The 14,871-nt window shown below is 41.8% G+C and overlaps 2 protein-coding genes across 7 annotated transcripts in view; one reads left to right on the forward strand and one right to left on the reverse strand.

The window, feature by feature from the left end:
* The window catches only part of AIMP1 (aminoacyl tRNA synthetase complex interacting multifunctional protein 1), a 53,638-nt gene extending 53,218 nt beyond the window's left edge, over window positions 1-420 (reverse strand). The window contains exon 1 of the mRNA XM_006119308.5: window positions 283-420. Coding sequence (XP_006119370.2) covers window positions 283-284 — 2 coding nt within the window. The 5' untranslated portion in view covers window positions 285-420. The remainder of the gene's footprint in view (window positions 1-282) is intronic.
* Window positions 382-14,871, forward strand: part of TBCK (TBC1 domain containing kinase) — a 185,255-nt gene continuing 170,765 nt past the window's right edge. For 2 of the 6 annotated variants that reach the window (XM_075929695.2, XM_075929700.2), the window contains exons 1-3: window positions 382-512; window positions 2,583-2,806; window positions 6,491-6,563. In XM_075929695.2, the coding sequence (XP_075785810.2) occupies window positions 430-512; window positions 2,583-2,806; window positions 6,491-6,563 (380 nt within the window). In that variant the 5' untranslated portion in view covers window positions 382-429. The other 4 variants (XM_075929699.2, XM_075929697.2, XM_075929696.2 and 1 more) reach the window with 4 other exon arrangements.

The raw sequence follows: 14,871 nt of genomic DNA on the forward strand, positions 1-14,871 counted from the left end.
CAGCCCCGCAGCACCCCGGGCCCAGCGGCAGGGGGCAGGCTCTGCAGGCTGCCATGAGGGCCCGTTAACGCGGACGGCAAGGAAGCCGCGGGGAAGCACAACCGCCGAGTAGGCCGCGCAACGGCTCCTTCTCCGGACTCAGCGCCGGAAGGTCCCCAGTGATGGGGGGCGGGGTTACTCCCGGCTCTGCTCGCGCACGGGAAGGGGGAAGCAGAAGGGCGGCCCGGCCCCCCGCCCGCAGATCCGTACAAGAGAACGCGGCCGGAGCCGAGAGACACTCACATGAACCGGGGGAAGCCGAACCCGAGGTCACCGCCTCCGCCGCAGCGTCGGGAGGAGGCGCGAGAGAAAGGACCCCGCTCTCGTGGCTGCCCCGGAAAACGCCTGCCACTGACATGCAGTGTGCCGCCTTAGTTCCAGCAAAGAACCATGTTAAAAAAAAAAGCGGCACACCGGCCGCAACGAGCCCGTATGTCGACCCTGAATTCCCACGGGAGAACCTCGCGTTGCACGTAATGACAGTTTTTTAGGCACCTGTGACTTCCCCGGCCCCTTCCCTCAACAGAAGCCAGGGTCCTTTGCCGAGCTGCGGCGCTTAGTGGTGAGGTCAGAGGCGCGAGGGGGTTGCGTGCTCAGGCACCTGCCGGCGTTCAGGGGGGTTGGGCTCTCGCGCTCGGGAGGCGGCGGTGTCCTCGGGAAGGGCTAGAGACGCGGCAATGCTGGGAGCAGCCACGGCGGCGCGAGGCGGGCTCTAGCTGGCTCGTGCCCCGCGCCCAGCGTTTGGAGCAGGTACCTGCCGCCCTGGTCCCGCCCCAGCGCTGCTGCTTCCCCGGGGTCTGCTGCTGCTCCCCGCAGCCTCCTTGCAGCCCCTGCCTTGCTGGGCCCCGCGCGCCGCGCCCTCCGGTGTTGCCCTTGCAACCGCGCTCTCCTGCGCCCCGTGCACCGCCGCCCAGTGCCCCTCTGTCCGCCCTCTGATCCCTTTCCCCAAATGAATAACGCTGTGCTCGCTGGAGAGGGGCGTGGGACGTCTTCCTGAGAACCAGTGCAGGGCTCTTCTTTGCAGGATAGTTACTGTTTCAGCGCGTCTCAGGCTGATGCTAGAACACTTCTCTATTCACCTCCCCCCGCCCTCCCAATTGCAAATCTAGCAGCGGTTATTCTTGCTAATTACTGCAAGGACTGAGAAATTCCGTCCATAGAAGTGAGGGGGAAACCATCTGGTGGGTGTGGAGGCCGATGCATTAATTTTTTTGCAACAAAAAGAGACTTCCAAGTCACTATGATCAGAAAGGGACTTGTTTCCTGGTAAGAAGTTTAAGCTTGCACTGAGCTGTTTTCCTGAATCTGCAAAGAGAGCTGTAGCATCTATTCCTCTGATAGCTTTGCCAAGTAGGTGCAGAGTAAATTGACATTATTTCCTGTCATTTTCTCTTTGTTTTTTAAATTCCTTGGAAGCATAATGAAACTAATAAGAGTCAGGTCTATTAATATTATTGCATGGTAAGCTATGAGCAAGGCCAGAGGTGGAAAACACAACCATTTATGGGTGAGTTTGATACTGTCCCTTTCCCTTCCCCCCCAGACACAATGACAACTGCAATATAAGGCTGAGTCTAGACTGGCATGATTTTGCGCAAATACTTTTAAAAGTTTTTCCGTTAAAAGTATTGCCACAAAAGCGCGTCTAAATTGGCATGGATGCTTTCGCACAAAAAGTGCTTTTGCGCAAAAGCATATGTGACCAGTCTAGACACGCTTTTGTGTAAGAAAGCCCCGATTGCCATTTTAGCCATCGGGGCTTTTTTACACACAACAGTTCTTTCCTGTCTACACTGGCCCTCTTGAGCAAGTATTCTTGCACAATAGAGCTTTTTCCCGAGTAGGAGCGTGAAAGTATTTGTGCACGAAGCACTGATTTTGTACATTACGAAGTCAGTGCTCTTGAGCAAATTCAAGCGGCCAGTGTAGATGCATCCTAAGAGTTTGAGTAGCAGCAAAATAGTGGATACTTATCTGCCAGAAAGGATGAAGGAGCACAGAGCGCTACTCCTTTCTAGTAGCCTATAAAGGGAGAGGCAAAAAATTATTACAAACAAACTAGAGTCCCCAAACAGAGATTAGGGAAAACAAGTTGTCCATCACCCATTCTCTTGGGGTGAGATTGTTTTCTCATAATGTGTTGCCTTTGGCTCTTGCTGTTGGGACTATTCTCAAACTTGAACAGCCCTGGGACTGTTCCTACGCTTCAAAGGCGGAGGTGCCCTTATTAACTATTCATATAGTCTGTGCAAATTGCATAGACTATTTGATTAACCAATTAATCTAAATTTAACATACCTAATAATACGGTCTTCACTATAAACTTAGTTTATTTTAATCCCTGAACATAGCTTAACATAATGACACAAAGGTGCATGCTTGTGATACTGATGCACAAGTATATATTTGTTTTATTAAGAATTATATTTTATTGGTTTATTTTAATGTAGTCTAGCTAATATTTTGGCAATATTATTAGTTATCCACAAGAACTTTTTTGCCATACTAAAGATTTTAGGTAAGTTTCTTCATTTTCTTTTCAGTGTATTTCTTGGAAGGATTGAAAGGGGGGAAATGTTTCCCTTAAAGGATGCTGTGATGGGTGTCTCCACCTTCTTTGCTTCAGCACTGCCACATGATGTTTGTGGAAGCAACGGCCTTCCTCTGACACCAAACTCCATCAAAATTTTGGGCCGTTTTCAAATCCTTAAGACAATTACCCATCCCAGACTTTGTCAATATGTGGACATTTCTAGAGGGAAGCACGGTGAGTGTTTTCTTTCCTAGAGAAGTTACATTTAAATGAAAGAAGGTATTTTACCGTAATGATTTAGTTGGTGTGATGGCAGCTGCTCCTGCAAAACCTTACCTTTGTGGCTTACATTTGGAGAAATGTTGTATATTTTGTTTCCAAAACAGTAGTATGCCTTTACTTGGACTGATTGCAGCAGTCTTACTGCTATGTCATTACAGATGACAAAAGCAGATGTAAAAGAGGTAAAATCTATTCTTTGGATCAATGTCTGTTGGTGAAAGAGATAAGTGTCATTCTTAGTACTGTAAACTTCCGATAATCTGGCACCTTTAGGACCCAGGGGGTGCTGGATTATCAGATATGCCGGGTTACGAGGGGTCCGGGATGGGGTGGGAGGGATGACAACCCAGACCCCTCATAGCCCACCCCCTTCCAATAGTCTGGCTCTGCCCCAGAAGTCTCCGATTCAGCCACTCCTGGTCAGTATCAGCAGGGTCTGAATCTGGAACGCTTGTGGCAGAGCAGCTGGGGTCCTGCTGGGTTGCTCCAGTATCGCCGCTCCTCGGTGCTGCGAGACCAACCCAGCAGCACCCCAGCTCTGACTGATCAGAGGCTGACTCCAGGAAGCCGGGGGCAGAGCTACTCTGCCCCGGGCTTCCTGGAATCAACTGCTGGTCAGTTTCAGCAGCAGGTGAATCGAGGGCGCCTGGGGTAGAACATCTGGGGTGCTGTTGGGTTGGTCCCATAGCGCCTCCCCTCGGCGTCCCCAAGAGCAGCTGGGGTGCTGCCGGGTTGGTCCCTCAGCCCCAAGGGACAGCGCTACGGGACCAACCCGGCGGCAGCACCCCAGTTGCTCTGCCCCCAGCTTCTCTGATTCAGCTGCTGGTCAGTTTCAGCAGCGGCTGAATCAGGGAAGCCGGGCGCAGAGCAGCTCCAATTGTCTGGCTGCCCGGAGCACTTCTGGGTTCCCGATGGTGCTGGACCATCAGGAGTGCCGGAGTATTGGATGCCGGACCAATGGAGTTATACTGTACCTTACCCAGACCTGAAAAATACCTCAAAAACTTGTCTGTTTCCCCATCAGAAGATGGTTTAGTGAAAAGATATCTCAGTCACCTTGTGTCTCTAATATTTTGGGACCAACATGGCTAGAATATTGTTGCATAAAAGCAGATGTAGGTGGTTTGGCTGAAGATCTCAGTAATCAAGTTATCCACATAAGCAGGGCTCGACAAATCAGTGAATCTACTCGCCCGGGGCGAGTAGATTTCAGCCAGACGCCCTATTCACCGGCAGCATGCGCATGTGCAATGTGGGTCTTGCGCATGCGCGGTGCGGTGCTAGCGAGTAGATTTCGCTGCTGTTTGTCAAGCCCTGCACATAACAGTGAATGATAACTTCTAGGTATTTCCTTTTCTTTTTCACGCATTTCCCATCTTTTTTTCCTCACTCTCTCCTTTCTTCTTCTGCCTCCACCCCATTTTTTCCCTTGACAATTGTAGTTTTTTCTGTTCACTTATCTTGTGGGTTTCTGGAATTTATCAATGTATCTGGTTTTTTTCCCCACATTATTTAATTGCTCTATCCTTTCTTTTGGTGTTCAATGTTTAAAAGAAAGTTCTACTTAATAGTAAGTTCTACCTAATTCATACTAATAGGATGCTATGCAAACAACTTTTTGGAATTCATAAATGTAGTTGTTTCAAGTATTATTCTTAATTTTGTATCATCTTTGTTTATTTTGACAATCATTCAGTTCTGTTGAGAAATAATACAAGGGAATTGTCAAGTGATATATTTAATTATATAAACTGATAGCCTTAGAAAAGACTTTTCCTCTCCTGTCCTCCTGCATCCTTCGTACCCTAAACCAGTGTATACAGCAAATGTATTTAGGGGATTTCTGTCCGCATCTGCCATATGTCATCTATAGGCCATTGGAATACATTGAGCTACAACTCTCTTATTCCTTGCTATTCCCATCCTTTAATCTCCGAAACAGAAAGGCTACGTCTACACTGGCATGATTTTCCAGAAATGCTTTTAACGGAAAAGTTTTCCATTAAAAGCATTTTCGGAAAAGCGCGTCTAGATTGGCAGGATGTTTTTCTGCAAAAGCACTTTTTGCGGAAAAGCATCCGTGGCCAATCTAGATGCGCTTTTGCGCAAAAAAGCCCTGATTGCCATTTTCGCGATCGGGGCTTTTTTGCGGAAAACAAATCTCTGCTGTCTACACTGGCCCTTTTGCGCAAAAGTTTTTCGGGAAAAAAACTTTTGCCTGAATGGGAGCAGCATAGTATTTCCGCAAAAGCACTGACAATCTTACATGAGATCGTCAGTGCTTTTGCAGAAATTTAAGTGGCCAGTGTAGACAGCTGGCAAGTTTTTCCGGAAAAGCAAGTACTTTTCCGGAAAAAGTGGCCAGTCTAGACACAGCCAAAAGGTTATCTGTTGCAAGCTACACTGTGGCTTTTCAGATGTGATTGAGTTCTAAAATGATTTTGATTACACCATCGGAATTTCTTCTGTTGTGACCCACATATGATTTTTGCTAGGGATGTTAAGTTCCGATTAATTAGCTAATTCAGTAGTCGATGGAATTTCCATTGACTACTAGATAGTTGATAAGTGGGTGGTACTCACTACCTCTGCTGGGGCTCTGCAGTTTAAACGTAGTGCTTATCAGGTAGTCCACTACTCCCTTCCGTTCCTAATTCTTGTTTGTTTAAACCTTTTAAACATGTAAAGCTAGAGTATTAACCAACTTTCCAGCATTAATAGCTTTTCTGTTCTTATGGAATTTTTCTGAGTTGATTCTAAAATAATGATTGGAGCAACTGTTTCTTGTTTCTAGTAGGGATGTTTTGCTTCCTTTGCAATAGCACAGGTTGGACCTCTCTAGTCTGACAACATTTGTGGTCTGGCATGATTTTAGTTATCCAGATGTCCACTTATCATGGCCAAGTTTCCCCCAGTCCCATAATGGTTGTTAACAGCCCCCAGTCCTGGCTCTCTGTGTTCTGTGCTGTTGTTTAGCTCTAGTTTGCCCTTAAACATCTTTGAAGAGCCCAGGAAGCAATGGAAGTGTTGGTAATGCTGCTAAACAATATTGACGTGTGATCTGGCAAATTCTCTGGTACAGCACCCATCAGGTCTCAAGGATACAGGAATAGAGAGGTTCAACCTGTAATAAACTATGGCAACTATTTGTATATAATATTCCTGGCAGGAGCAGAGCACTAATTTAAAATAGCAATTGTACCTCAGATCATTGGTTGGTGAATTGTGATATATTCTTGGAAAGTATTTTGTTTTTGAAAGTGTCTTTAATATTACAGAAAGTTATGTTGTACAGAAAATTGAACACAGAGGCATCTTTAATGCAGATGGTTGCCACTTCTCACAAAAATTGTATTTAATAGGAAGTGAATAGGTGACCATTTCTTGGTGTTTTGAATTTGTAGGTGGTTTAAAAAAAAACTCCTGTATTTTATATAGAAAAATAAAGCAATTTTACTTCTGTGAAACCTTTCTGAATTCTAAACATTTTGACGGCGGTATAATGTAGCTACGTTCAGTTATGCTAAGACATCTACAGTTTTCCAAAATAAGTAGGCATCCTCTTTGTGACTAACTGATGAAATAACGCTGTGTGTTTAGAGTCTAAAATTGCTACTGTTATATTCTTTTAATTAGAGAGGTTGGTGGTGGCAGCTGAACATTGTGAAAAGAGCCTGGAAGATTTGCTACGAGACAGGAAACCTGTGAGGTACAGTATCAGGAAAAAATAGAATGAACATACTATCCAAAAGCTTTAGATACTTTATCATTTGCAGTCTGGATAAAACATTTTTATAACAAAACAAACCAACCCTACTTTTATAGGTCCACATTAATTTAGTAAAAAACAGGGCTATGCAGCACTTTAGTCTTTTAAAGTGCTTCAGAGTCCTGTTTTTTGTTTTAGCAAGACCAGACTAACACGGCTACATCTCTATTATGAATTTAGTACTGATACCTGACTACTGTTTAACCCTTAGAGCACTATTTTCCAGATTGCCAGATTTAATATTTGCTTAGGAGGGCATGTGTATATTTCTTCAGACTCCAAAAGGTGAGGAGTGTTAAAGGGAAATGTTTTAAAGATATGGTTTTCTGAACAGTAACTGTTGCTTTACTTTAATATGTGTTATCTGGATTAGAGTTAAAAAGAAGACACAGGATTAGAATTTACCTAAAAATATAAATATTAACATAATAGTGTTTAAGATTTGGCAGTTGAGGTTTAATCTTCATGATATGAGTGCCACTTTCAGTGACAAGTAATTGAAACAGTGTAAACAGTGTTTTCTGATATCTATGGTTTACATTTCTATGCATTGGAAAAAATATGAATTTTCCTCTGCTCATTCTTATGCCAGGTATATTACATTAGCAAAATGTACTTCTGATATAAAAGCAAAAGTTGTCACAATACATTTCTACACAAATAGTGATAGAATTATAGGTGTGTTCAAAAACTCTCACAATGGTTCTAATGTGCAGTTCTACATCAAGTTTTGTACTTGCAGTAATGCATTCCCTGGTCACTACTATGACTCTCATTGCAATTTTAATGGCTGTTAGGAAATTTAGGGCATATGTTAAGTAAGGTACTATGCAGGTATGTTTCTAAGACTTAGCACATAAATCTGTCTTTATCTGGATATGTTGTTAGTCCATGAAGACCATGTTAGTAACTCTGTTGTATTTTTTCAGAAACAAAATATGTAGCGGCATGTAGGCTAATTATTTTCCATGGGCAATGTGTGTCCATATTATATTTTCATAATAATTCAGTGTTTACATTAAGATTGCACAGTTAACAATATGACAACAAAAAACGAACATGCCACTTGAACATATCCTTTTGTGCATACTAGCAGGCCTGCCACTTGGGGGGAGGAGGGAAAGGGCCGGGAAAAGGGAGGTAAAGAGAGCAAATTCCCTGGGGCCTGGTAATTCAGAGGGGCCTAGGGCTCTGGAATGCCAGGCCCTTTAAATCACTGTGGCTCTCTGAGCGAGTCTTAGGGCTGCTTGGGGAAGCACGGGTGCTATGCTCCAGGCAGCTCTGGGTGGGGCATAACAATCTAGATGGTGAAGAGGGCTGGCTGCCTTTGGCCCTGCCCCTTCCAGGAGCGTGAAGTCACCCCCTACCTCCACCTTGTCCAGAGGCTGGTGTGGCTATCAGTTCCCCTGCATATCAGTAAGTATTATAATGCATATTTACATAATTAAAGGCTAATTCTCAACTGTTGTTATAGCGTTGTTGGTGTTATGTAAAGTATCATAACATCTAACACAATAGAGTATCTAAAGTCTGCATTCTAAGGAGCAAAGTTCAAGATTGCAAGCAGAACCTTAACTTTCATGCTTTCATGTTGTACATATGCTGTGTATTCATATGTGGCCTGATACAATGCCCGCCAAAGTCACAGGAAACTTTCTGTTAACTTTGGTGGACTTTGGATCAATTTCTTTCATGCTCCTACAAATCTCTAGAAATCATTAAAGCAGGAGAGCCCTCATCTCTTGCCTTGATCTTCTATAGCCCTTTTTCATGGTCCTGTAAAAATATGTCTTAAAGTGGAATGGGAGGGAGCACAGGTGGACTACTGCCTTTTAGCTAGTTTTGAAAAAGGTCTTCTTAAAATAGCTGTTTGCTTTGGATTAAATAATTTAAAAAAGTCTGTGAAAGTTTTAGGTGCCTTGGCAATTAATTTTACAATAATCTCTGTAGCAATAGAGCCATTCAAACCATCCTCTCCTACTCCTCCAAAACTTATTTCCCCTCTTCTGGAAAATACATTCAGTCTTCTCTAAAAATCTTCTCAATTAAATAATGTCTTTTGTAGCATTGACTCCTTGTTCGTTTGCTTGTGCATTGCATTTCTCAAGCCACCTGACTACTATTCATTTTTATAGCACTTGAAGATGTGCTGGGTCTCCTGGTCTCCTAGTACATCATTTTTGAATTTCACTCATTTTATTCAGTTACAATGGTTTGCCTTCACTACAAGCAATGTTATTCATCCTCAGACTAAATTAATTAGTATTCCAATTTTTAAGCACTTTTACTGTGGCTCTGCCCGGGGGAGTGGGGGGGAGGAGAATTTTTGGTGGCTTTTGTTTTGTTGTTTGTGGAGTAGAGAGAAAATGTGATGTTGGGTTGTGGATTTTTTTCTACTTAACATAATGCTGAAAGGCTTCTACTGAGTCATTAAATTGAAACTGATTTCCAAATAGGATTTTTTTTAAAAAGTAAGGAGCATACGAAATGGAAAATAATTCCTATATATTCAGTCTAGTAGGTGCTGGTGCTACTTCTTCAGCAGTTGCAGTTTATAGCATGTGTAGTAGAAGCTAAAAGATAAGTTTATGCTTCTCTTCCAGTTTCCAGTGTGACCAAGGCAAATATTTTTCCTGGTCTTTTTTGTGATACCTATCAATAGTCAGAAATAATTTGACAGGAACAATTCCCAGTTATTTGATCTATCTCTGTATATTAGTTTTGTACAGAACTGTTTGGCATTTTTACATATTCTGATTGCATTAGTGCATGATAGCAGAGCAGGTATAATACTCAGCGCTGATATGTATGTTATTGTAATTAATTTCATAAAATGTTTGTGTAATGGAAAGCTGTTCTTATGGTTTCTAGATTAGTTTCCCCACATTTGGCAGAAACTAAGCCCTTTGCACCTGTACCACAAGTTGATGTAAAGTCAGCAGGAAATCTTCTATTTGTGTTGAAATTCAAGACTTACAATTGTGGACTATCCAGCTTTCCATTCATTTTGCAGAACAGGCTATCCAGCTGTCTGGTAGCTATTTGCAGTTAATCATCTAAAGTCATGCATCACTTATGGCACACATTACTTACAGTCTGATTTATGTTTTAAAAAATTAACTGAGTGTCCTTCATGTTTAAAGTTAATTATCCTGCATATTTATGATAACTCTGCATTAGGAAATGGGAATAGGGAGCTGCTGCTGTTGGCCATGGGGCTGACCGCACTGCTGGACTCATACAGCCCTCTGTATTTCATTCAGAAAAAGTTATTTCTGCAATTAGGGATGTAAAATTCCATTAAATCTGTTAACTGGTTAAACCTTAGGGTTAACTGATTAAGCAGGATCCCAGGCAGGGGACCACTGCAGCCTGGCTGGAGCAGTCCCTGGCTCCCTGCAGGACCGCTGGCTCCCACCACCGCCTCGCACCTGCAGTGGGCCACGGATTACTCCTTGGCACAGGTTAACCATCACCCAGCAATCATCACCAGATAAGGTTAGCTAGTTACTGATTCACATTGTTATCCACAACCCGAAGATTTAGAATATTAAATCCCACTTTAAAGGATATGTGGAGCTGCCTGCAGAGTGCTGATACTTATCACCAGTGCATAAATGGCTCGGGCAAGATAGACAAAACCATCTGAGTTATGTTAGTCCTGGTTATCGCTGCAGGCAGTACCAGTGCAAGAAACGATCAGTAAGATAGGACTGTTGATAAGCCTTCACCTGATGTTGGTGAAAGTTGGCTTCCATGGCAGTGACCGGAACTCAGGGGATAGGAGTTTAGTGCTTGGCTCAGGCACAGTATATGCTGAGGTAAATCACTTTCTCTTTCTGGCCTCAGTTCCCATGGGCTTTCTTGTTCTTTGGCTTCTTCAGTATGGGAAGGCATGATCTAGATATTAGGTTCTTGTTCACCTAATCACAGTAACTTGCAGTGTTGCTAGTGCAAAATCAGTTTTAAGGAGTATCTTCAGGAGACATCTTAGGCCCAGTTTTTTAAAAGGCATTTCTGGACACGGCAGTTACACTCATGATTTACATATGCAAAGATTAGACCCTGAAAACTTGGTCCTAATCATTTAGTGAATTGCCTGTAACAACAATTCCTGTAGAAGTGATAGTTCTTGTGACCATGCTTTTCAGAAATTTTCAAAATGAGCTAAAGGAAATATGTGAAAAATCTGAAGGGGGAATGATAAAATTGCTAAGACCATCAAGTTCAGTAAAGTTACTTCTCACCATCGTCAAAAGCTTTAATTAAAAGTTTAGGTTTAAAGTTACTTTCTCCTTACCACAACTTGGATATTCACAGAAAACAAGTTAAGATATTAAAAGATGGGGAATTAAAAAAAAAAAAGTTATAGTTCTAAAATTACCTTTGGGGTGGGTTTTCTAGACAATATTAAAGAAGCTATAAGCATACTTCATTGCTGTTACAATATGAATTGTGTATTTTTCTTTGCACTTCATGCTTGAAGTGTTTTTTTGATTCTTTGATTAAGTTGATCTGCACTTGTATTCTTAATAAAAATGCCAACAAATGTAGCATTTTGACATTTAGCAGATTTCTGGCTCTTCCGATAAGGTTTCTGGATTGGTCTTAAATTTGTGATTGATGCAGTTTATACATTTTTCTTTAATATATAAAATAGTTTTCATATGCTTTTAAAGTTATAGTTTAGAAAACTACCAGTGAACCATCAGCAATAAAGACATATTATATGTTATGCATAGAGTCTTTGATAGGAAGCAGACTGTATCTGCAGCTGTTTACTAGTTTTGTGGAAAACCTGATCTGACTGTCTCGGATGAGTAAGTTTTATTTGCCCTTATGATAATGTTGTCTACTGATAGGATTAGATGGCAGTTCTTGGGGGTGAAATTACAGTATGAAGGGTCCTATAGAGCAGTGGTTCTCAACTGTGGACCATGTGGCTTCCCAGGGGCCACACCCTACCTCTAGGGGGCCACATGGAAAAAATGGAACATTAGGTAAATTTTTTTCCAACTAACAGCGGCTGAGGGGGGCCACAGAGGTAAACGAGGCTCAGAAGGGGGCCATGAGCAAAAAAAGGTTGAGAAACACTGCTATAGAGAAAAAAATAACTTCATATAGCTATGCATTTAAAAAAATCTAGGCTTACAGATGGGTGCAACTCTTCTAATGATACAAGTTTTTCCTATAGTTTGAGTTGAAAAGCTGCAGGTAACCAGGACATCAAGGGATGCATGTACTCTGCTTTGAATCAAGAAAGTGGTCTCAAACTTCACATGAGAAACATGTGTTATAATGAAATATACAAGTAATTTCTTTCTTGCTGTGTATAAGATACTGTACTTTCAGGCATTTACTAGTTTCCGAGTTTTTCTTGTAATCTTCCGCCAGAGGTTTATTGCCAAAACAAAATGTGTTTTAGTGAAAACATGATGTAAGAATAACAGTATGCTGCTGGCTCATTTGTAATCAAAAACAAAAGTAAACTCTTCCTTCCTTTCCTATCTGGACTCTATTCTCTGAGTGAACTTCATTCCATTAAGAGGTCATGTGGTTCACCCTCAAACTGAGAATCTTCTGCATTAGTCTGCCCGTTCTGAACAATGAGATTATCCATTATAGGAAGGTTAGGACAAAAATGAAATGTTTCAAGAATGCATCTGTGACAGAGTGCTGGGCAACAGCCATTGAGCCAACACACTAGACACTGCAGCTCCAATTGAATAATGCAGAGCAGGTCTTGTTAAGAGGAGTTGTGTTTAACTGGTAGGTGGAAGAGAGCTGGAAGGCTAATTAAGTCATTAGGCAGAGAATATAAAAATGCACAAGAAGTAAGAAGGGGAAAGTAAACAGCTCAGTGGGAGAGAGAAATCGTTGTTTCCTGCTTGGCTGAAGAGTCAAGGGCTCCCTAAGACTGTTGGAGTAAGTCTGTATAGTGTATAAGGTTGGTGGGAATCAACATCGTAAATAAACTTCACTGGGTGTTCTACGAGCATAAAAGTGTGTCTCTGCTGTTCATGGATTTATGCAGATGCAAGAACCTGTTATCTTTACAGGTGTGGAATATGTTTGTATAAGAATGATAGTTTGTCATTCATTTAATTGTATTTCCATTAAGTAGAACTCGGATCCTCTTGGTATCCAGAGGATGCATACATAATTCCTTTTCATAATGCACTTTCAGTAAACAAAAAAAACCCCTCACAATATTTTCAAACAGAAGACCCCACACCACAGACTCAGATTTGGATTAAATTGCACACTGCTAATAACATAATTTATGAATTAGTCAAGGCTTGTATGGTCATTATTTAAAGCTCACTTAATATAGAAATCAAATACTTTTGTAAATAAAGAAATTGGAATTGCAACTAGATTGTAAAATATAATAAACTGTAATTCCTTTTATACAATATATGCATTTTTTCATTTGTTCTTTTATGTGAACATTTATGAATGTTCAAAAGGATGCAAAACAATAAATATAAGAAGGAGCTTGCGGTGGAGGTATTGAAAATGTACATGCCACATCCTTCCCAGCTGAAGTAAATGATGCTTTACAATTTTTTTCCCATTGGGTACAGTAACAAGGTAAGTGTTTTATGTGCCTAATTTACTGTAAAATCATGAAAGACATTCTAAACAAGTCCTGTGTGTGAACTCTAGGACTTTCTACACCAACTTATTTTCAGTGCATGTTTTTTCTTTATTCACATAGTAGAGGAACTAATACATAAACACTGCACTTTTCTTCCAACAAGGCACACTGTATTTTTTATTTTTAAAAATATCTATGCTATGTCTACCATATCTCTCTAATGTAATGTTAGATGCAGCTAATGCACATTTTTGAATTCCTTCTTTCGTTCCATTCTGTTCTGTCCCCTTATAGTTCCTCATACCTTTTTCGAACAAATTGCTTTTGTTCTGAAAACTGCAAAAATGCCCAATTTTTGTGGAAGAAAAGTTGGTCAAAATCCATGGGACAGTTGTTCAAATGTGAGTGAAGGAAAATATATTTATGCTCCAATTAGAAAATCTGAGTGGACAGAGTTTTAAACAATCCTTTCCCCGAAAGTCCTACCAAAGCATCACCATCCTCCTAAGGGGAAGTACAGGTTGAAGCTCTCTAAACTGGGACTCTCTGGTCCGGCAGCTGAACCGACAGATGCTCTAGGACAAGAGAGTCCCGGTGGTGGCTGGTAGCTAGGAGCCCTAGAGTGGGGTGGGAGCCCTGCAGTGGGGCTGCCCCATGGCAGCGAAACTGGCACAGCTGTCCAGGATGACAAGGAGTCAGTGGGGCCATCTGGCAGCTCAACCAGAAGCCTAGCAGCCCCACTGCTACCCAGTGGCACAACTGCCTGATGGTATTGGGAGACAGCAGAGCTGCCCTGTGAAACTGGATCCTAGCAGTGGGGCTGCCCCATGGAGCCAAAAGCCCAGCAGGGAGGCTGTCTGGCAGTGGGGCTGCTACATTGGGGCCAGAGATCTGCGTGCATAGAGGCCAGTGACAGGGGGGAGATAAGCTCTAGCTGATTTTTCCATATCCCTGCTCATGCAGTATTTAGTATGTGATTGATAGGAGATATTGTTTTCAGTGCTGTCAGTTTAACCCAAAAGCACTGTGATAAATGCAGTAAGAGAATTTTATTTTTAAGTTGAGAGAGGTTTTTTTTCCCAAGACATATGTTCGTTAGTGAGTTTTTTAATGGGGGTCTGCTGACTGCCTAGGGACAAGAAGTGGAAAGTAAGTGTGGCGTTTCTGTGCTGAAATTACAGGGCAGAAGTTTTCAACATGATTGGAGTTAAACAAAGCCCCTTTTATGTGCCACTCATAACTTGTTACCATCTTTGCTCACTGTGTATCAAAACAAGACTTTTATTTTAAGCAAGGATAGATCCCTTCTCTATTCTCCTCTTCCTGTTTGGTTCATCAGTGAATTAATTACTAAATTAGATTCCTGAATGTCATTAATATAAAAATAATAAATGCATGATTATTATTTAACTAAAGAATTGAAAAAATGAAAGTGTGCACTGAAGGAAAACATTATATTCTTTTCTTCAGTCTCCCAGACTACCTGGTGTATTGGGTTCACTAGTTTCTGCTGTTCATTCAGTCTAGTGCTTATCTGTTCAAGCTTCTGAACATCACACTGAAGAATATGTCTTCTTCCTCTATTCTGTGTAATGTTTTTTTAGCTCTTCCCCCCCCCCCCTCCTTTTTTTGTCTTTCTGGATTGTG

This window comes from Pelodiscus sinensis, chromosome 4 (assembly GCF_052426305.1).
Source record: "Pelodiscus sinensis isolate ZL-2025 chromosome 4, ASM5242630v1, whole genome shotgun sequence".
NCBI lineage: Eukaryota > Metazoa > Chordata > Testudines > Trionychidae > Pelodiscus > Pelodiscus sinensis.